At 42.8% G+C, this 21,188-nt stretch overlaps 2 protein-coding genes across 7 annotated transcripts in view; both read left to right on the top strand.

Annotated features, from left to right (window-relative positions):
* ltbp1 (latent transforming growth factor beta binding protein 1) overlaps positions 1-10,240 on the top strand; it is a 142,219-nt gene extending 131,979 nt beyond the window's left edge. For 4 of the 6 annotated variants that reach the window (XM_084021602.1, XM_084021601.1, XM_084021600.1 and 1 more), the window contains 4 exons: positions 1,915-2,094; positions 2,633-2,785; positions 6,378-6,527; positions 6,617-10,240. In XM_084021602.1, coding sequence (XP_083877728.1) covers positions 1,915-2,094; positions 2,633-2,785; positions 6,378-6,527; positions 6,617-6,795 — 662 coding nt within the window. In that variant the 3' untranslated portion in view covers positions 6,796-10,240. The remainder of the gene's footprint in view (positions 1-1,914; positions 2,095-2,632; positions 2,786-6,377; positions 6,528-6,616) is intronic. The other 2 variants (XM_084021603.1, XM_084021599.1) reach the window with 1 other exon arrangement.
* Positions 10,241-15,834: 5,594 nt separating this feature from the next.
* rasgrp3 (RAS guanyl releasing protein 3 (calcium and DAG-regulated)) overlaps positions 15,835-21,188 on the top strand; it is a 69,659-nt gene continuing 64,305 nt past the window's right edge. Inside the window, exon 1 of the mRNA XM_084021633.1 lies at positions 15,835-15,971. The gene's annotated coding sequence lies outside the window, so the exon portion shown is untranslated. The remainder of the gene's footprint in view (positions 15,972-21,188) is intronic.

Here is a 21,188-nt window from a genome sequence, read left to right as displayed (position 1 = left end):
CATAAAAACAATCTAACAATTAAAAAGGCGTGAAATTCAAGCACTAGCCTTCACAACCTGCTGTTATCCAGTGACATATACACAACAAGCACAAGAGACCGCTAGTTATAATATAATAAGATTTATTAAAATCAGTAATAATGATCACAATCAATAACACTGCAATTAACAAAGCCTTATTACCTAACTACCTAACACACAAAGCTAAGCTTAAACAAAGGGAGAGACACACGTGGAGTGTCTGTGTGTGTGCGTGTGCTTGTGTGCGTGTGTGTAGAGAGAGAGAGCGAGAGAGAGAGTGATATGGCCGGGCGCGACCACCAGATGGAGCTATCCCTCACAGCGTTCAGGGGCGGAGCCACTGACGTCCGATAGGATCGCGCGAGCGAGAGATGCCCGGGTACAGCCACCGGATGGAGCTATGTCCTTAGCGTCCGCCGGAAACAGCTGGCGTAGGACACGTGTGGTATGTGCGTGTGTGTTAGCGGGACACAAACAAAGAGAGGGGGGAATGCGCGCGCAATATTCTAAGGCTCAGGAGGCGTGTTACCATCACACGGGAGCTCGTGAATGAACTGGCGTTCATTCAGCGGGACTGGTCTTTTAACTGATCGTAGACGCTTACTGAGCTCGCGAATATGGCTGAGGTTAGTCAAGAACACCGTTACAGAAATCAACCCAGCGGCGTGGGTACACGATCAGCATTCAAATACAACACGGAAAGCAACGGACTCGGCGGTCCGTGACCAAAACTTAAAACACGTTAACAAGAATTACAAGCATATCCTACACTATCAAACTTATGTCTCTGCCCAGACTGATAGCCTCTTACTGGTGTCGTTGCGTAGGTTGTGAGTCCGTCCTGGCGATGACGGCGTTCCTTAACGCGGCGGTAGTTCGTGGGCCCCGGCGGCAGCGGGGGACGTGATGAGTCGGCTTAGTCCAGACGAGAGCGGAGCGTGTTTCCTCTCGTTGATCAAACTCGAATAAAGAAAACAGTTTGTGTTTCTTTCTTCCGCGGGCGGCAATATAATCGCAGCTTGGCGATTTAGTCAGCTTACTTCAGACAGCGTCTGGTAGCTGGAAGGCAGGAACCGGTTTTGTTCCTCTTCTGCGGGAGAACACAGAGATAATCGCTCGGTCGTGGCGATTTCTCAGGATCAGGAAAACGGGGAGAAGACTGTGGCCTAGGACAAAGGAAACGCTGCAGACGTTATCAGTTGGTCTCCTGTTGCAGCGGTATGCTGCGGAACGGGAGACCACCTCCTGTTGGTGGAGAGAGCTGGAAGCAGGAAGAGCAAGAGCGTGTTCTTAAGGCGGTGCCGGTTTATAAAGCTCACGGCTGTTCCCGGGGACCCCCTGGGGTACCTGCGGTTGTCAGCCAATAGGGCACCAGTTGTGTGACGTTACACTTCGCACCCAGGTGCGAGGTGAAACTAAAATGGCGGTGTAGTTTTTAATCCCCTTTGTCCCTTTGTTCTGGCCGCATGTGTAGGCTTTTGTAGGCCGCATTGTGTAGTCCTACTGGTGAGGTCCCAACATATATTTCGTTATTTCTGTCTTGCCCTCTGTTAAATATACTTCTGATGTAAGATATGTCTTATAACTAAGTTATATTAATCCCACTAAACAGTTAGTGACCTTCTACATTTATTCATCTCCAACCATAAAGTACGAACCAAAAACATGTTCAACTTTTTGAAATGTAGTGAATCTCATAATCTAAAGGACTTGCCAGACTGCAACCTCCATAAAAATGAACATTTGCATTGAAATATTTCATTTATTTGTATTTGGTATAAATCATATTTGAATGAATGGAGAATTTGGATGGAAGCAGGGCATTTTCATACAACGCTGCATTATGCAGTAATATGGTGTGTGTGTGTGTGTGTGTGTGTGTGTGTTTGTTAGCAGAGCTACACGAGGGGGAGCAGGTAGACTACCAGGGGATCTGCTGGCAGACGGTGACAGAAAGCATGACATGCACACGGCCGCTGGGTCCCGACAGGAAGACCACGTACACAGAGTGCTGCTGTCTGTTCGGCGAGGCCTGGGGCATGGACTGTGCCCTGTGTCCCTCCAGAAACACCGGTATGTAGCTCGGGGAGGCTCAGATACAGCACAATGTTTGGTGGGTTGGATGAGCGTTGTTTGCCAGCACTAACACAAGGGGACTCATTCGGTAAACTGGCCGCCAACCTGATTCCATTACAGTGGGTAAATTCTTCAGCTTTAACCAAGTATGTGCAATTCGGATGTAAATGTAATACAGAAGATGAAAAAATAACTGCTAGGATTATTAGTACGGAAGTCCAGGGCTGTAATGTTTACTTAAATAGAAGTAAAACAAACTTGTGCCTTTTAAAAATCAAATTTCATTTACATCGTTGATACTAACAATAAAATATTTAGCGTTGTACTTGTGAGTGTAATCCTGAATTATGTAAGCAGTTAAATTTCGTCATACCCACCAATGGTAAATTAAAATCCATTGTTATTAATTCAACTCTATCAAAGCTCATGATTAATGAGGCGCCTCGTCATCTCTGGGTTATTACACTAATTATTACAGAACCTGGCAGGTCCTGATATTTCTCATTGAACCGAGCTTGTCTTTTCTCTCTCTCAGAGGATTATGCGTCCATGTGTAACATTGTCAACCGGCGGCCGTACGGTCGTGACGCCCTCGTTGCCGGCCCCATCCACGAATATGAATTGAGCCCAGACTATTCACCTTCGTCTGAGCAGCAGGGTGCACTGCCTTTCTACGACAACGAGGAGCGTGAGTATTTGTATTTTCATACTAACAGAGGAATAGAGTCACACCCCTTCCAGTGTTCCTCGCGTTCAATACAAATCAATTTTTACCCTCTTTGAATTGGACCATGAATTCCATATGTGATGTTTGTCAATTTAAAAGATAATGTTTCAAGTCCAGAAAGTCTCAGAGTGTCGTAGGTTTGTCGTCATATCATTTAGTTTAGTGTGAAACCGCTCAGTGAACTACATCTCTGGTCTCACACAACGTACCTCACCAACACGTTAGCTTGTCTTGCTAGCTAGCTTGCTAGCTTAGCTACGTTCCATCACTAATGTAACGTTAATTTAGCTGATGTGTTTTATAAAGCGACCGTTTTTTTTAGCAGGAAGAGAAAGAAGGATAGAGACCTGTTGTTATAGTAACGTTACATCCTGGTACCCAACGCACAGAGAGACCTGTTGTTATAGTAACGTTACATCCTGGTACCCAACACACAGAGAGACCTGTTGTTATAGTAACGTTACATCCTGGTACCCGACACACAGAGAGACCTGTTGTTATAGTAACGTTACATTCTGGTACCCAACACACAGAGAGACCTGTTGTTATAGTAATGTTACATCCTCAGTGTTTCCCCTACCATTGTACAGGCCTGGCGGCCCGCCAGGCCAAGGAGACCTGCCGCCAGGCCAAAAAAAAAATCAATATAGGCCTACCAAAAATAAGCCACCTATCAATTCATTCATAAATCAATAATCATTTACACTAGGAGCGCCTCCGCGCAGCACAGCAGACTTGCTCCGCAAGACGCGCGGCCGCAACAATCCTCGCCGCGCGCTCCCGCTACTTTTTTCTTCGTGTACGGGCTTGATGTTGTTCTGATGCCGTTCCGCCTCGTTAAACCACCACGATGTCGCTTTCTACTTTGAAAACACGGAACGTTGACACTGTATTTTGATAAGCTGTTGCACTCTTTAGACTCGTGGTGTGAGCGGGACCGGTCCATAGGGTCCATAATATTTATTTTATTACATTACATTATTATTTATTTTTACATAATAAAAATGCCGCTGTGTGTCTCCGTCCAAAACCCGCTGCGCTCGCGCTGCCTGCTCGCACAGATCCGCTCGTGCGCACATGCGCTGATGCAGGTCGATTGTTGTCGAGAAATATAAGCAGAGACGGCGCTCCTTAAAAACAACATCACGCCATGTGTGTGTAGTATTAGGACGTGATGACGTATAACCGGCCAAAGCCCGTTTGCCCCCCCTCCCCGGGGGGGAGGATTGTTTTTGATAAGATGTGGAACTTTGAGTTAACTGCTGTTGAGTAAACCTATAACTTATATTTGACTTGATAAAATAAGACAATATATGCACTCATATGTCGTTGTAGTGTTTTACAGTATCTGTAGCTATTAATGTGATGCTCATCATTTTCCAGCCATATTTTTCTGGACCCTGATCATTTCCATCAACCAGCACCTAAATAAGTCACTCTCTCCTTGTGATCTTGAATACACTCTGGTTGAACAAAAATGTTGAATGCAAATATAATAATTGCAGAATTGCAGACTGCTGTGCCACCTGACTTAATCCAACTGCACCAATACACCATCCCACGCGTCTCGTCTGTTTAGGGTTTTTTCGGTGGGTACCACCGGGCCTGAAAAAAATTCTAGGGGAAACACTGATCCTGGTAGCCTACCCAACACACAGAGAGACAGAGACAATTCAAACGGGATCAGAAAATGATTTATCTCTTGGGTACTGTAAAAAAAATCTAAATAAGGTTGCATGGTGGTCCAGAGGAAGGGGCGGGACATTGCCACTCTAGCACAGAAACACAGGATTCTTTGCTTGTGAAATGGACTTTATCAGGTCTCTACTTTGCCCAGATAGCAGTCAAAGAAATCTCCCAACCTTTTGTTCTTGTAATGAAATGAAGAAAATCTCCCTGCTTTACTATTACTTACATGCTGTTTTATGTTTTAGTCTCGTCATTCATGGCAGCCATGTCACAGAGGTTAATGTCCACACAGGACATGCACCATTAAAAACTATCATTAAAAGAAATATACTAATAGACATTTTAAAAAAGTGAAACGTAAATGTAGTGAAACTTTGTTTGGAAGCTAAGTGACAATGTAGTTTTTTTAAATAGTTAACCTGTTATTAAATGTATTCTTACTAAGAATTGGATGACTTCTGGAGGAGTTAACTACCATCATTGACCATATCAAAGGAGTTGTTTTAATGACCTTTAAGCACAAACAGCAGCCTCCAAAAGGAGTTCACAGTTGAACCAACACCTCTAGAACCGCTGCTGACCTGCATGGTCGGGTTGATTAGCAGGCTGTTTGTATTGGAGTGACTCACCTTATGAACTGGCATCTGACCTTGTATTATTATATTATACTGGGAATCTACAGATATTTGGATGGTTATGCTGTTGTGAAGCACAATGCACTGTAAGTTGCACAGCAATTTATTATTGATCATGATATCATAAACATGCAGGTTCAGCTTCTCTGACACTGACTTTCACAGCGCTTTGCTGCCATCTTCTGACAATAAGTGTAACAACATGTTAGAATGAGCTCCTTTAAAGGATGATGGTCTCAGACTGAGTCTTGGGCTCAATCCCAATGTCACGGACTCACGGTCTTTGATGCGCGTTCCTGTTCAAGTCCCTGAGGGTTCAGGTCTGACCCACTGTCACATGGTCAGGTACACGAGGACTCGCTCGCAGACCTTTTGAGCCCTTTATGCCTACTTTCTGTCAGTCAGCATCGATACTCACTTTGCCTGAGGGAATTACCCACAGTTCATAGGAATTAAAAAAAGGTAAACAAAGAGGATGGCGCATGTGTGGAATATTACATTTCCACTTTATTATTATATTGCACACCTGGTTATGATGATGATGATGATGATTATTATTATTATTATTATTATTATTATTATTATTATTATTATTATTATTATTATTATTATTATCATTATTATTATTATATTACACACCTGGTTTATTATTATTATTGTTATTTTTGTTATTACACACATAGTTTATAGCTTATTGAAGCCGTTTGAACTGAAACAAGTAAATACATGATTTGACAGGTCCGTCTGGTCTGGGATGATAAGAGTCTGGAAGACGTTCAGATCAGGCTGTAAAACATGTGAAATAAAAACCAACACTATGAAATAACGTATTTTGTGTCATCGAAATAAAGACATGCTGAGTGCTGTCCCATTTGTATTTACCATTTCAGAGCCTCACAGCCTCTCACACACCGTTTACCAGGTGACGTCAGTTAAGTCCCTGAGGGTTCAGGGCCACAGAATTTGAGGTCACCTATGTGAATGCAAGGTTATCATTTGCATTGGCATGAGTGATTCCCAGGCTAATTATACAGGAGGGGGGGGGGGATGGCTGGTGACTCCAGCTGCCGTCTTATCCATCACCTGTCTCCAGATCAGCCCAATAGCAAAATTCAATTCAATAGCTAGGTTTCAACCAGTAGAGGGCAGTCACTGTGTATACTCATAACACAAAAGGATACATTGGCTTTCAGTTGAAGGAAGTGTCTCTTTGTCTCTTTGTGCTACAGCTCCATTCAAAGCATTTGAGGGTTTGCGAGCAGAGGAGTGTGGGATACTTAACGGCTGTGAGAACGGCCGCTGTGTCCGGGTCCAGGAGGGCTACACCTGCGACTGCTTCGACGGATACACCCTGGACCTGTCCCGCATGACCTGCGTTGGTGAGACAGCAGCTACACACAACTATAACACAATAGGACTTGTTCATATGTCACGGTTTGGTGTAATTTCCGTCCTCCTCTCTCCACAGATGTGAACGAGTGTTCAGAGCTAAACAATCGGATGTCGTTGTGCAAAAATGCCAAGTGCATCAACACAGTGGGCTCCTATCAGTGTGTGTGTCTGCCAGGCTTCAAAGCCTCTGACAAACCCAACTACTGTGTGGAGGCACCAACACCAACACAGACAGCGAGCATGGGCGGACACTAGGGGGCGATAAGAGACACTAAAACCACACGCACAAGCTTGTATTACTATACTTGTGAGGACGTCCACTGACATTCAGCCACTGCAAAATCCAAACCTTAAAGATGAACAGCCAGCTTCTTTTAAAGTGTCCAGCAGGACTCGCACATACCTTAACACTTCACAGCTGATCATTATAAGTGACCCAGAGGAAAGTTTGAGATTTAGGGGTCATATAACAAAATCAGCGGTCTACCTTTAAATGGTTGAAAATCTATTTACAATCTTTGCCCAAAAGCAGTTTTTTTTAATTAATTTTCAGAATACTACACTGTTAACATTGCAACTTGCTTTAGTGTCTTTGTTTAAAAGAATAGTTTGACATTTTGGGATATGCACTAATGCTGTGTTCACACCAAATGCAAAGAGAATTTTTCGCAAATTTAAATATTTTAACTCAGGTGTGACGCTGTGAAAAGCCTATCAGCATTGAGATTCTCATCCGGTCATCTACGATGTGGACAAATGGATGGGTATTTTAAATGTAGTTATCTTGTGGTCTTGCAGACAGACCTAACAAAGCATGACTTCAGACTTTTTACTGATCACCATCATTATGGAGTTATTTCAGCATCCTTTTATCTGTTTATTGCTATTAAATCACAGCTAAATAGTTTATTTTAGGTTCATCCAGCTCTGGTAAACTAGCCGACGTGTGTCTTGCTAGATCCAGTGGATCCAGCTGGGATGATGTCATGAGCTCAGACAGGACAGCACATGTGCTTTGTGTTTGGTGTGAATCTTTAGATGGTAGAGCTAAAGCCCGGAGGTCATCAGGCTTGTTAGTGGAAAGACTGGAAGCAGTCTTCCAGAATGTTGGCAACATTTTAATGATACTAAACTTTATTTATAAAGCGTTTTTCAACCAGTGAAATGAGGCTAAAGCAAGACAGCTGGCTGCACCATTCCAGATCTCTTCATATATCAATGAGAACATTTTTACAAACGTAGGATACATGCCAGAATGACCGATTTTTCATTCCAATAGGAAGTTTTGAGGGTATTATGTATAATATGGTGAGACGAAGGGTAAGTGTAGTGTGACAGGTAGTAAATCAGGACAGCTGATAAGTCTACAACCACACGCAGGTATAATGTTTGCAATGATTACTGTCTTGGTGTGTTTTTTTATTAACATTAAACATTAATTGCAGTCTGGATGCAAGTAGTCATAAACCAAAATATTGGACACTAATATAATTCAGCCCTGATGATTGCACAAGGTAGAATCAAAGTTTTTACAAACATCCTCTGGGGGACATGCCATGTCTGAACTACATTTCAAGGCAATGCATGTCATAGTTTCTTTTAACCAAAAAACACAAATGTCAACCTCTTGGTGGCGCTAGAGGGAAAGACAGAAGCTGTGTCCCAAGTCAGAGTCCATCCTTTGAAGACGTGCTTCAGCGGTCTATGTCGACCACGAAGGCCAAACCGAGCAGTCTCCGAAATGAGACGGTCCGGTCTACAGAGTATTTCCTGTTGGCAAGCAACTAACTGATTCAAATGGAGCCAGAGATCTATTCTATATTTGATTCTTTTATTTTATCATATGATGGAGGATATATCCTTCATTGTATATTTCAGACTGAGAGAGTGTATTCTGCTGCTCAGACGCCATGTTGAGAAAAAAATCCAATCGTCACTGGTACGCAATGAATCTTGGGATAGGGTTAGGTCATCATCAGTTGGATCCTCTCACAGTCTTGTGATGCATTCGGTCTTGAAATGCAGCCTCCGACGGACGGACCCTGGGTCGGGACACAGCTTTGGGGTCACCAAGGTCAGCCGGAATTGCCATCCCATGAGCCCCGCTGCTAGCATAGCCTGGACGTCTTGTTTGAAAGAATCCTCACCCAAATCTCTAGCAAAGTACTTGTAGTCCTCACTGTGTAACTCATCACTTTCTGAGCACAACATTTGATGGAGTCCCTGGTGAAACAGGTTCAACTATGGTGCATGCATAACATTAAGAGGTGCTACAAACTCTGACCTTTACCTAATCCTCGTATTCTTACCTTCACATTTAAAATGCCAATCTCAAAGAGGTATGGATGAACTAGTATGTCTTCAAGAGCTTTATCACGTTTTGTAATCCTTGAGGGGACATGTGGTCCTTAAAAGTATAGAAATACAACATACACAGAAACACCACACATACACGCAGACACCTACTTAATCGAAGCCCATATATTCTGCACTGTATAAGAGACACACTACATGAAACAAACCGTAATTTACTTGAGATGAAGATTCAACTTAATCTACTACGTGGTGCCTAAGTGGGGGATAGAAACACGGAATTGTATAAAATGTATGTTTTGTTGTGTTGCTTTTCTAAGTTTGTTTCTAATTGTGTTTTATGTGTGTTAGGGGCCGTTTTTTCTCATTTAACGTATCGACAAACCCTATGGACTTGTGCTGGGGGATCCAGTTGTTATTTTCTACCCAGTCAAAGTGATTGTGGATATTTAATTCTGTGAAGAGGCCAGCTGTCTGGTCTCTCTTCCTCATTGCCTGCTATAAAGAAAAGCTTGTTTCTGCACTACAGCGTCACCAAATCCTGTAATATGTCAGCCAAGTCTCCTAACAACGGCCACACAACTAAACTGCATTGGGTATTATGTATCGAGGGAGAGGTATTTTTAAACATATTCATTAACGTTTTTCTTGTTGTATCACAAATTAGTTTCAAGCTAGTGTGCTTAGGGAGGAGGTCTGGATGGGGGACGAGTTAATACAGGACTTCCACCCGGTTCTTTGTCTCCTTTTAGCTTCATCGACAGTCAAACCAACTCTTACTAAACCTAACCTAACCTTTTGTCACATTTTTTATTTAGTTTTGTGTTTTAAACTGAGACCGTTCATTCCAGAAAAAAAATGCTCCATGGATATGTCATTGAGAGTGCAGTTTTGTTGTATGGGAACTTAATGTTGTAGGAGACTTTTTGATGTTCTAAAGAAAGTTGCTGATAAATGTATTGAATTAGCTTTTTTTGTGGGATTTTGTCCGTTTCCTAAGAATGGTGCAAACATAAAACTACTTGTTTTCTGGGACAGAAGACAATGCCAAGTTTCATGTGTCTTACAAAGAACTGAAAGACTTTTAATTTCCTGGTATTGCTTCCCTTCTTCCTTCCTAAAACACGTATGGATGTTGAGATGACTGATATGCATTTTTATTTTTCATACTTCTCTTATCTGCGTTTTACTGCAAAGTCTTGCCAGGTTGTAAAGCTGCTATGGGACAGCAATGGGAGAGAAGAAACTTATGTACATTTAAACAAATGAGTGGTGAAAACAAGCTGATGTATTTGTAATTTGTACATTAATAAATAGCTTTTTTCTATGAATTCATATTACAGTGTACATTGAACCCCTTGGTAATAAACCACAAATTGTGATATTAGCATTGGCTGACCTGTCAGTTTTTACTGTTTGACACATGAGGCATTATATTTTTCAGTTTTCTTGCATTTAAAAAAAATGTGAAATTCGTGAAAGTCATTATACATTACATATGCATGTATTTGTATCTTCCAGTTAGTAGGTAAATAGCCTGTAGTCTAATTTCTTTATCTTCATTGAAACTCTTTAAAGTATAAATTTAACATAGAAGACAAAACAAAGACTGTAAGTGGACGTAGTCATGGTGACATCACCCGTTGGTTTGTGGACTACGGTTTTGAAGAATCAAATTCAGCATTTTGGAGGAGCGACAGGTGGATCTGATGAACACAAGCAACAGACCAGCACTCTTACTGGATCTGGATCCATCTGGATTCTGGTGTGAAGCTGCTAACAAAGTTAGCTTCATAATTCAAGGTCAACTTTACAGCTTAGTGTTAAAGTCATCTTAGTAGCTAACTGCATTGGTAGCGTGGTAGCGACCTGTCAATCAGCAGGTAGCCCCGCCCCTAAAGCATCCCCAGCTTTCTGGTCTGTTGGACTCTAAATGGACCATAATGTACTAAATGAACATCATGCTGGAATGAAGAAGACTTGAAACTAGAGATTGAGAACATAAACTCATGTTTACAATGTTTACTGAGATAATACATCAAGAGAGAAGTAGGAATGTGAGAGTGAATGGTTGTTTGTCTCTACATGTCGGCCCTGCGATGGACTGGCGTCCTGTCCAGGTGAACCCTGCCTTCTCCCAATGACAGCTGGGATCGGCTCCAGCCCCCCCGCAACCCTGAATACAGGATAAGCGGTAGACAATGGATGGATGGATGAATGGAGAGAAGTAGGACCATTTTCTCATTGACTTCTATACAATCAGATTCTTTTTACAACCAGGGGAGTCGCGCCCTGATGGCTAGTGGAGAGAATGCAAGTTTATGGCACTTCAGCATGGACTTCACTTTTTAGAACTGGAGCTTGCTGATGATGGGAACCTATCACTTGTCACTGGCAGAAGGTGTTTTCTATGAAGCCAGGCAGTATGATTGAAGTCTTGAGTAATATATATGCAGCGTGATCTTCCCTTTATCAGCTCTACATCCACTGAAGGCAATATCTTGGGCAACACCTAAAATGTATGTAGAATTCATTATATGAATACATGTTTAAACATACAGTATGCACAACAGGAGCAAACTGACTCAAAGGATGGTTCACAATGTTCAAGACAAAACAATTGTGAGGTTTCCAGATGAACATTTATTGTTTGCATGTTCAAACTACGAGCGACACAAATACCTCAACTACACAACAGTCGGTCAACGGTTACTGTGAGTCCAAACCAATCAGTAACTGTTTATGAATTCTGTGGGCTCGAAGAGTCAGTAACATTTCCAATCAGGGTTGTTTTTCCCACTCAGCCAAAGATGTTTGTTTAGGTTAGTTTGCTTTTATTACATTTAAGTTGAAATAATATGCTGCTAGTAAAGTTTTTTTGATATTACTGTATCAGTTGTATTACTGGACTACAATTATCATGTAAAATAATAATACATGAAATGCATAAATAATAATAATTGTTATTAAGCATATAGGGAAATTAAATCTAAATCTAATTGGGAGGTATACCAAGAGAACTTCAGGCCCAATCCCGCAAAGTCTGCATTTCTGTAGACTTTACCTGATAGAATTACCCACAATTCATAGTGTTGTGACATTAAACAAGAGATTAACACAGGTCGGGGGTTCAGCTTGGCATGTTAGGTCTAAACAGTAACATTAAAGGTTGAGTAGGTGTCTCTACTCAGAAACACTTTCTGTTATATTACTTGAAATCCTTGTAACATACCGATAGCAATGAACACATGAAATGCTCTGACATAAATAAAGTCATCTGTGGCCGTGCCAGGACTGTAAAATCCCCATCCAATCAAAAAAGCTGGAATCATTGGACGGCCTGCCTGTCTGTCAATAGGCTCGTTGCAGATGAGCCAGGCTTGCGCAGAATCGATCGCCGGCGATCGCCGCACAATGCATGCTGGGTAGTTTTGTGTCCGACTTCCTCCTAACTTGCTCTGACGTTATGAACACGTGGGCAACGATAATCTCATGAGATCAAAGCGGCCGCAGCATTTAGAGCTAGGCACCGCAGTTGCTCTCAACCGACTGCAAGCCCCTGGGCATGATGGGAAACGCCTGGCTCTGGCCTCATCTACGAGCTGATTGGCTCTTAGTTTAGACAACAAACAGCACGTTTAGTAGAAATGCAAATTTCCTGTGTGAGTGTAATAACGCTAGATTGCTGTTAGTGTCATGATGTGCAATAAAGTTCAGTCTGTTGGTTGATCATATTAATAATTATAATAACGACAATAAAAAATATTATTTATACAGACCTTATTAATATGAGTAATTACCCTACGGTGTGCTTTAAGAGGCAGACATAAAAAAAACAGATAGTTCACCACAAAGTGCTGTCCAATTCATAATTCTAGAATTTCAAGCCCTCGCAGCCTCTCACACTCAACCCTTCACCAGGTGACATCAGTTAAGTCCTTCAGGGTTCAGGGTTTAAGGCCTTAGGGGGGACACTGGGACTGGACTCTAATATCCTCAAGATGTCCTTGTCCTCTGTGGTTGCTATGACCATGCTATCAGATGATAGATGTTGTGTTTTTCCTCATAATCACTGTACTATGTGTTTTGTATGACCTTAACTAAACCTTTAGGAAGGTGACGGTGTGACCAGTGTTTCTGTTTTGACTGTCACTGTTTTTTTCTGCCGAGGTCAAATAAACTCAAATTCACACTCAGGAACATTCCATGAAAGGCAGGTCTTACCAAAAACATTCATAGACTTAATTTACTTACAAATGTAAAAAAATGCAAACACCGGTTGTATGCTGTTTGAAATAGTAGTATGTACACCCAAACATGTTGAGTTACACCACTAGCAATGGTATCCGGCACAACTGGCTGTTGCGAACACATTACTGAAGTTTCCTGTTCTTTTCGACAGAATAGACCGAGAAAGAGCCTCTCAGGAGACGTGTTCAGATCATAGTCTATATAAACAATATAGAATTACGGACGTAATCTCAGTGAAGCTCAGTGGGTACTACCAGTGGTCACCATCTAGTTTTGTTGGAACCAGAAATGACCATATTTGGATGAGTGGGTGGAGCTGGGAAAGAGTGAAACTCTGTAACTAGCTTGGTTTGCATGCAGCGTCCATCATTCACATTAATAGTAATATTAACACCAATTGGCATGTTAATTTTGGCCAGAAAAAACAGTCTTGTTTATTAAAGACAGAGTAGGTCATTTGGAAAAACAACAAGAGATTTTGACTTTGAACACATCGTCAAAACAAAAAGGTCCCGCACCCTTCATTCAGACCTCTGTTCAAAGCCGCTCCCCACAGAATCAGGGGCGGATTGGCCATCGGGAGTACCAGGAGTATTCCTGGTGGGTCGTGAGTGGAACGGCCTGGTATGGCCTAGGCGGCCAACAGCGTTGTGGACATTGTCATTAAAATGTGTAATTTTTTGTCAAATAGTGGGATTTTGTTTGGCCAGCCGCTGCCTCCCCCTTCCCGCCCCCCTGTATAGTGGGCCAGTCAGGAATAAATTCCCAAGCCGCTTTTTTGCCCCAGTCCCACTGCCCAGAACGGCCAATCAACACATTGATAGACAGGCAGGCTGTCCAATTTTCATTTATAGATGCACCACCTTTCAAGAAACCCATCCAAACAGACAGCAAACAGACACACTGAGACGGGTGACTGGGTTAGGGTAGGTTTTTTGATTAGACGGGGTTTTTACAGTCCTGCCACGGCCACAGATGACATTTTTAAATATTTTAGTCTGAGCATTCAATGTATTCATCGGTATGTTACGATGATTTAAAGTAATATGAGGGAAAGTGTTCCTGAATAGAATCACCTACTCTACCTTTAATGTACCTACTAGAAAAAAAATTAACAGCTGCTGATTGACGGGTAGCTACCACGCTACCAATGCAGTTAGCTACTAAGATGACTTTAACACTTAGCTGTAAAGTTGACCTTGAATTATGAAGCTAACTTTGTTAGCAGCTTCACCCCAGAATCCAGATGGATCCAGATCCAGTAAGGGTGCTGCTCTGCTGCTTGTGTTCCTCAGATCCACCCGTTGCTCCTCCACAGTCCAAATATGGTCACTTCCTTCACTGGTGGAAAAAAATCCAAGATGGTAACAGCCAAAATGTTCACCCCTGATAGAAGACAAAGTAAATTCAGACTGACAGTAAATTGCATACAAATGGAGTGATTATAAAAGATGTAGTTCACTCACAAAAAGCATTTGGCTTGAGTGGAAATTAAAAAAAATCGAATTTATGAATGTGAATGAACAAGAGGAAAAAAGGAAATGGTGTAAAAATACATAAGAGCTGGAGTTCTTGGAAGGTTTTGTGGTTGAGAAGCCGGAGTGTCTCTTTGTTTGCAAACACATGCACTATTCACAAAGTCACATGCCAGCCTTATCATTGCTCCTCCCGCTATGAACGGGGGTATTAATACGGCAATAGTTTAATGACAAATTGCTTAGTGACCACAAAATAAGTTATCGTAAAATCATTATGCAAGATTTGAGGATGGACAACCTTTCAAGCTGCTTTGACAGACCTTTGACTTTTTGGGGGGAAACAGGGAATGCTTTTGGCCAAATGAAAAAATGGATGGAACACACTGGGGTATATTCTGATTTGCTCTTATAAGTAGTGAGCAAAACACAACACACTGCTCACAGAGAACACAACTCTTCTGATACTGTCATCAAGGATCAAGGGACAGCCTTTTGTTCAAATGCCCTTAAAGCCAAATGTTTACAGGATTAACAGGATTAACAATACAAAGTTAACACTTCCCCCAAAAAGTGTATGGCGTGCAAAAGACAAGGAGGAAATCGTACCAGGAACTAATTTAGATGGTAGCAAAGCAAGATATGAGGGCAGGCTGAAAACTGATCAGTGGAAACAAACACAACATTTCGACCTGATAATGATGCAGATGAAAGATCTGGGGAGCACTAAAGCCAGTCATCAGCACATCATCTGGAAACCATGAATGTCTATGTACAAAAGGTTGTACCAATCCACCTCATCACATTTTCCATTTGTGGATAAGTGAAAAATTGGACCGGCTGCTAGCTCTAGTTGAAAGGTCAGAGGTTCACCAGATTCAGTGATGCTGTGTTCACACCAAACATGGAGCAATCGCACCACCTGAAAAATGTGCTTTCCGTTGGAGGGTAAGGCAGAGTTATGGTTCCAAACTGATTTCTTACTATCCTATCAATTACGCATACTCCATGCTTTTACTGGCCTGCAAAATACATGAGCATATTCTTACAGGCGGCTGACCAACAGGTCATAGAAGAACATGTTCATTTTCCATCTGGATTAGATTGTGTCAGTTTCTTTGCTCTGTCTGCACCTCCCCTTCGTCTCTATCTGTAACAAGGCTACTCAGTGATATTTGCAGAGCTGTCCTGCACACCAACCTTTGTTTCCAGTCAACTCAGAATCTATTTATAGACTGTGTGTGAGTGAAAAAGTGTGAGAGTGTTTGTGGGACAGACTTAACCTGCAGCACGTAATGTGAATTTGATTTGACATTGTCTATCCAAATGAGCACTGATAATACGGGATTAAAGAAATCATCTGGCAATAGTGTTTATCTGGGTCACAGTAAGGTAAGGTGTCCTTTAACAATGGTTTGTGTCTGGGCAGAAAACAACTTTAGATTTAAACTGCAAAACTCATAACACATATTGAGATAAAACAACAGGTTTATGTCAGAGGTAATCTTAAAGTTATAATTTAGAATATATGTTTTTCAACAATTTTGCAAAAATCTTTGCAGCTGATACTGTGAATTAAAAAAACTTTTGTTACACATTTTGAATTGTTTCAACACTGCACTGCTCAGTGGTCTGTGGTCTGCCCAACTGCACCATTTAGCGTAATCCGTTGATGAAGTTTTATGGCGGTAAACATCGGCAAAGACGGCATTATTGTAGCTTTAATAAATGCAGGCAAGGCAGGTCATTATCGTACCTCATCAAAGCATGAATTATGTATTCAAACATCTAGGGCCCTAGTTTCGTAGACCAGGCGCAGTCAGCGCGCAGCGCACCTGCGACACGCCAACGGGGTGTGTCCGCCTGGACTTTGCAAGTTTCGTGCACCGCGCAGGCTAGCGCAGGCACTCCTCCCATCACTCCCACCCACGCAAGTGGGAAAGAGGGAGGAGAAGAAGGCGTGAGTGGGAGACGAGGAGGAGACAAGGCCTGGACTGGGATTAACACAGCCGATTCAGATCTTCACCAATCAAATGAGCTCCTCTCCTCACCTCTAATGCATTAGGGGAGGTGCAGTGCAAGTTCCGTCACTTGACAACCCAATGACAGAAGCAACGCCGCCGCTCCCACCACTCCCAAATTGTAGGCACATTTTAGGCATGTCTATCACAAAACAGGGTCAGGGCACACAGCAGTAAACATAATAGATGAGCGGCCCGGGCCATTCATCATCATCATCACCGTCTTCATCATCTGCACTCCACAGCTGCACCGGATTCCCCGTCCAACACCAGAACGGCGGGACACCGGGACTTGCGTGCCGATCAGACCAGCTGCAGCCCCAACTACGGTTCCAGCTCGCGGCAAAGTTGCGCATGTCTCCATACTGCAGAGGCGCGAGACCAGGCATGAGCTGCTGTATTTTTTTTTACGATTTTTTCAGGCATAGACGCATTTTATTAGCAGTGGATAGATATGAAAAACAGGAGAGAGAGAGGGAGGTGTTTTGGTCCGAGAGGTCCAAGTTTCAGCTTTGTTAATTCAGTCAGGCTGAGTTTCCGTTACACGTACCATCTGCCTTTGATCTGACGTCAGATGTATAGATATAAATTCACGTGTTGATTCAATTAGTTGCATTAAATAGTGTTTGTTGTGATTATTTATTGCATTTAAATGTGCCTGGAACTGTGGAAACCTGCCTGTGAGTTTCGTAGACCAGGCGCAGTCAGCTCTCAGCGCACCTGCGCCACGCCGACGGGGTGTGTCCGCCTGGACTTTGCAAGTTTGGTGCACCGCGCAGGCTCGCGCAGGCACACCTCCCGTCACTCCCACCCGCGCAAGTGGGAAAGAGGGAGGAGAAGAAGGCGTGAGTGGGAGACGAGGAGGAGACGAGGCGTGGACTGGGATTTATACAGCCGATTCAGATCTTCACCAATCAAATGAGCTCCTCTCCTCTCCTTTAATGCGTTAGGGGAGGTTCAGTGCAAGATCCGTCACTTGACAACCCGATGACAGAAGCAGCGCCGCCACTCCCACACCACGCATCACACGCTGTGCGCGCGTATCATGATAATAACAATGCCGATATTATAAAAAACAGGAGAGAGAGAGGGAGATGTTTTGGTCCGAGAGGCTGAGTTTCCGTTACGCGTGCCATCCGCCTTTGATCTCAGATGTTGCATTAAATAGTGTTTGTTGTGATTATTTATTGCATTTAAATGTGCCTGGAACTGTGGAAACCTGCCTGTGAGGTCTTGGCGACGTGTACGCACTGCGTGCCGGTCAGCCAAACTTCCACTCCGCCAGCTGTAATTCGCCTTGAATGAATGGACTTTATTTGCGCCTTGCGCCTTACGCCAAGAGTAGACTAGGTTGTCTGCCACCCTGCGCTGCGCCACGAAACTAGGGCCCACTGGGTTGTTCTTTAGTAGAGATACTGGGTTGTTCTTCTGTAGAGATACTGGGCCCTAGTTTCGTGACGCAGCGCAGTCTTGCGCACGGTCAGTTTGGCAGTTTGGTGGATCGCCTGCGCCAAGATGGGTGTGGCGACGCAGCAGGGGGAGGCGTCACAGATTCAGCTTGGCGTAGCGTAAGTTTTGTGGCAAAAAGACTCGCCGAGACTGCGCTGAAAGCCCGCCAGCTCCAACCTAGTCTACTCTTGGCGTATGGCGCAAGGCGCAAATAAAGTCCATTCATTCGATGTGAATCACAGCTGGCGGAGTGGAAGTTTGGCTGACCGGCGCGCAGTGCGTACACGTCACCGAGACCTCACAGGCAGGTTTCCACAGTTTCAGGCACATTTAAATGCAATAATCACAACAAACACTATTTAATGCAACTAATTGAATCAACACTTGAATTTATATCTATATAGATTGTCCCGTCACATCTGACGTCAGATCAAAGGCGGATAGCACGCGTAATGGAAACTCAGCCTCTCTGACCAAAACATCTCCCTCTCTCTCTCCTGTTTTTTATAATATCGGCATTGTTATTATTATGATACGCACGCACAGCGTGTGATGCGCGTGGTGGGAGCGGCGGCGCTGCTTCTGTCATCGGGTTGTCAAGTGACGGAACTAGCACTGAACCTCCCCTAACGCATTAAAGGTGAGGAGAGGAGCTCATTTGATTGGTGAAGATCTGAATCGGCTGTATTAATCCCAGTCCACGCCTCGTCTCCTCCTCATCTCCCACTCACGCCTTCTTCTCCTCCCTCTTTCCCACTTGCGCGGGTAGGCGAGACGGGAGGTGTGCCTGCGCGAGCCTGCGGGGTGCACGAAACTTGCAAAGTCCAGGCAGACACACCCCGTCGGCATGGCGCATGTGCGCTGCGCGTTGACTACGCCTAGTCTACGAAACTAGGGCCCAGTATCTCCACTAAAGAACAACCCAATATCTCCACTAAAGAACAACCCAGTATCTCTACTAAAGAACAACCCAGTATCTCTACTAAAGAACAACCCAGTATCTCCACTAAAGAACAACCCAGTATCTCTACTAAAGAACAACCTAGTATCTCTACTAAAGAACAACCCAGTATCTCTACTAAAGAACAACCCAGTATCTCCACTAAAGAACAACCCAGTATCTCCACTAAAGAACAACCCAGTATCTCTACTAAAGAACAACCCAGTATCTCTACTAAAGAACAACCCAGTATCTCCACTAAAGAACAACCCAGTATCTCCACTAAAGAACAACCCAGTATCTCTACTAAAGAACAACCCAGTATCTCTACTAAAGAACAACCTAGTATCTCTACTAAAGAACAACCCAGTATCTCTACTAAAGAACAACCCAGTATCTCCACTAAAGAACAACCCAGTATCTCTACTAAAGAACAACCCAGTATCTCCACTAAAGAACAACCCAGTATCTCTACTAAAGAACAACCCAGTATTTCTACTAAAGAACAACCCAGTATCTCTACTAAAGAACAACCCAGTATCTCCACTAAAGAACAACCGAGTATCTCCACTAAAGAACAACCCAGTATCTCTACTAAAGAACAACCTAGTATCTCTACTAAAGAACAACCCAGTATCTCTACTAAAGAACAACCCAGTATCTCCACTAAAGAACAACCCAGTATCTCTACTAAAGAACAACCCAGTATCTCTACTAAAGAACAACCCAGTATCTCCACTAAAGAACAACCCAGTATCTCTACTAAAGAACAACCCAGTATCTCTACTAAAGAACAACCCAGTATCTCTACTAAAGAACAACCCAGTATCTCCACTAAATAACAACCCAGTATCTCTACTAAAGAACAACCCAGTATCTCTACTAAAGAACAACCCAGTACCTCTACTAAAGAACAACCCAGTATCTCCACTAAAGAACAACCCAGTATCTCTACTAAAGAACAACCCAGTATCTCTACTAAAGAACAACCCAGTATCTCCACTAAAGAACAACCCAGTATCTCTACTAAAGAACAACCCAGTATCTCCACTAAAGAACAACCCAGTATCTCTACTAAAGAACAACCCAGTATCTCTACTAAAGAACAACCCAGTATCTCTACTAAAGAACAACCCAGTATCTCCACTAAAGAACAACCCAGTATCTCCACTAAAGAACAACCTAGTATCTCTACTAAAGAACAACCTAGTATCTCTACTAAAGAACAATCCAGTATCTCCACTAAAGAACAACCCAGTATCTCTACTAAAAAACAACCCAGTATCTCCACTAAAGAACAACCCAGTATCTCTACTAAAGAACAACCCAGTATCTCCACTAAAGAACAACCCAGTATCTCTACTAAAGAACAACCCAGTATCTCCACTAAAGAACAACCCAGTATCTCTACTAAAGAACAACCCAGTATCTCTACTAAAGAACAACCCAGTATCTCTACTAAAGAACAACCCAGTATCTCCACTAAAGAACAACCCAGTATCTCTACTAAAGAACAACCCAGTATCTCTACTAAAGAACAACCCAGTATCTCCACTAAAGAACAACCCAGTATCTCTACTAAAGAACAACCCAGTATCTCCACTAAAGAACAACCCAGTATCTCTACTAAAGAACAACCCAGTATCTCTACTAAAGAACAACCCAGTATCTCTACTAAAGAACAACCCAGTATCTCCACTAAAGAACAACCCAGTATCTCCACTAAAGAACAACCTAGTAACTCTACTAAAGAACAACCTAGTATCTCTACTAAAGAACAATCCAGTATCTCCACTAAAGAACAACCCAGTATCTCTAGTAAAGAACAACCCAGTATCTCCACTAAAGAACAACCCAGTATCTCCACTAAAGAACAACCCAGTATCTCTAGTAAAGAACAACCCAGTATCTCTAGTAAAGAACAACCCAGTATCTCCACTAAAGAACAACCCAGTATCTCCACTAAAGAACAACCCAGTATCTCTACTAAAGAACAACCTAGTATCTCTACTAAAGAACAATCCAGTATCTCCACTAAAGAACAACCCAGTATCTCCACTAAAGAACAACCCAGTATCTCCACTAAAGAACAACCCAGTATCTCTACTAAAGAACAACCTAGTATCTCTACTAAAGAACAATCCAGTATCTCCACTAAAGAACAACCCAGTATCTCCACTAAAGAACAACCCAGTATCT

Source organism: Eutrigla gurnardus, assembly GCF_963514095.1.
Source record: "Eutrigla gurnardus genome assembly, chromosome: 11".
NCBI classification, from domain to species: domain Eukaryota; kingdom Metazoa; phylum Chordata; class Actinopteri; order Perciformes; family Triglidae; genus Eutrigla; species Eutrigla gurnardus.
Note: the sequence above shows the minus strand (reverse complement) of the source record. Positions and strands in the feature narration are given on the sequence as shown.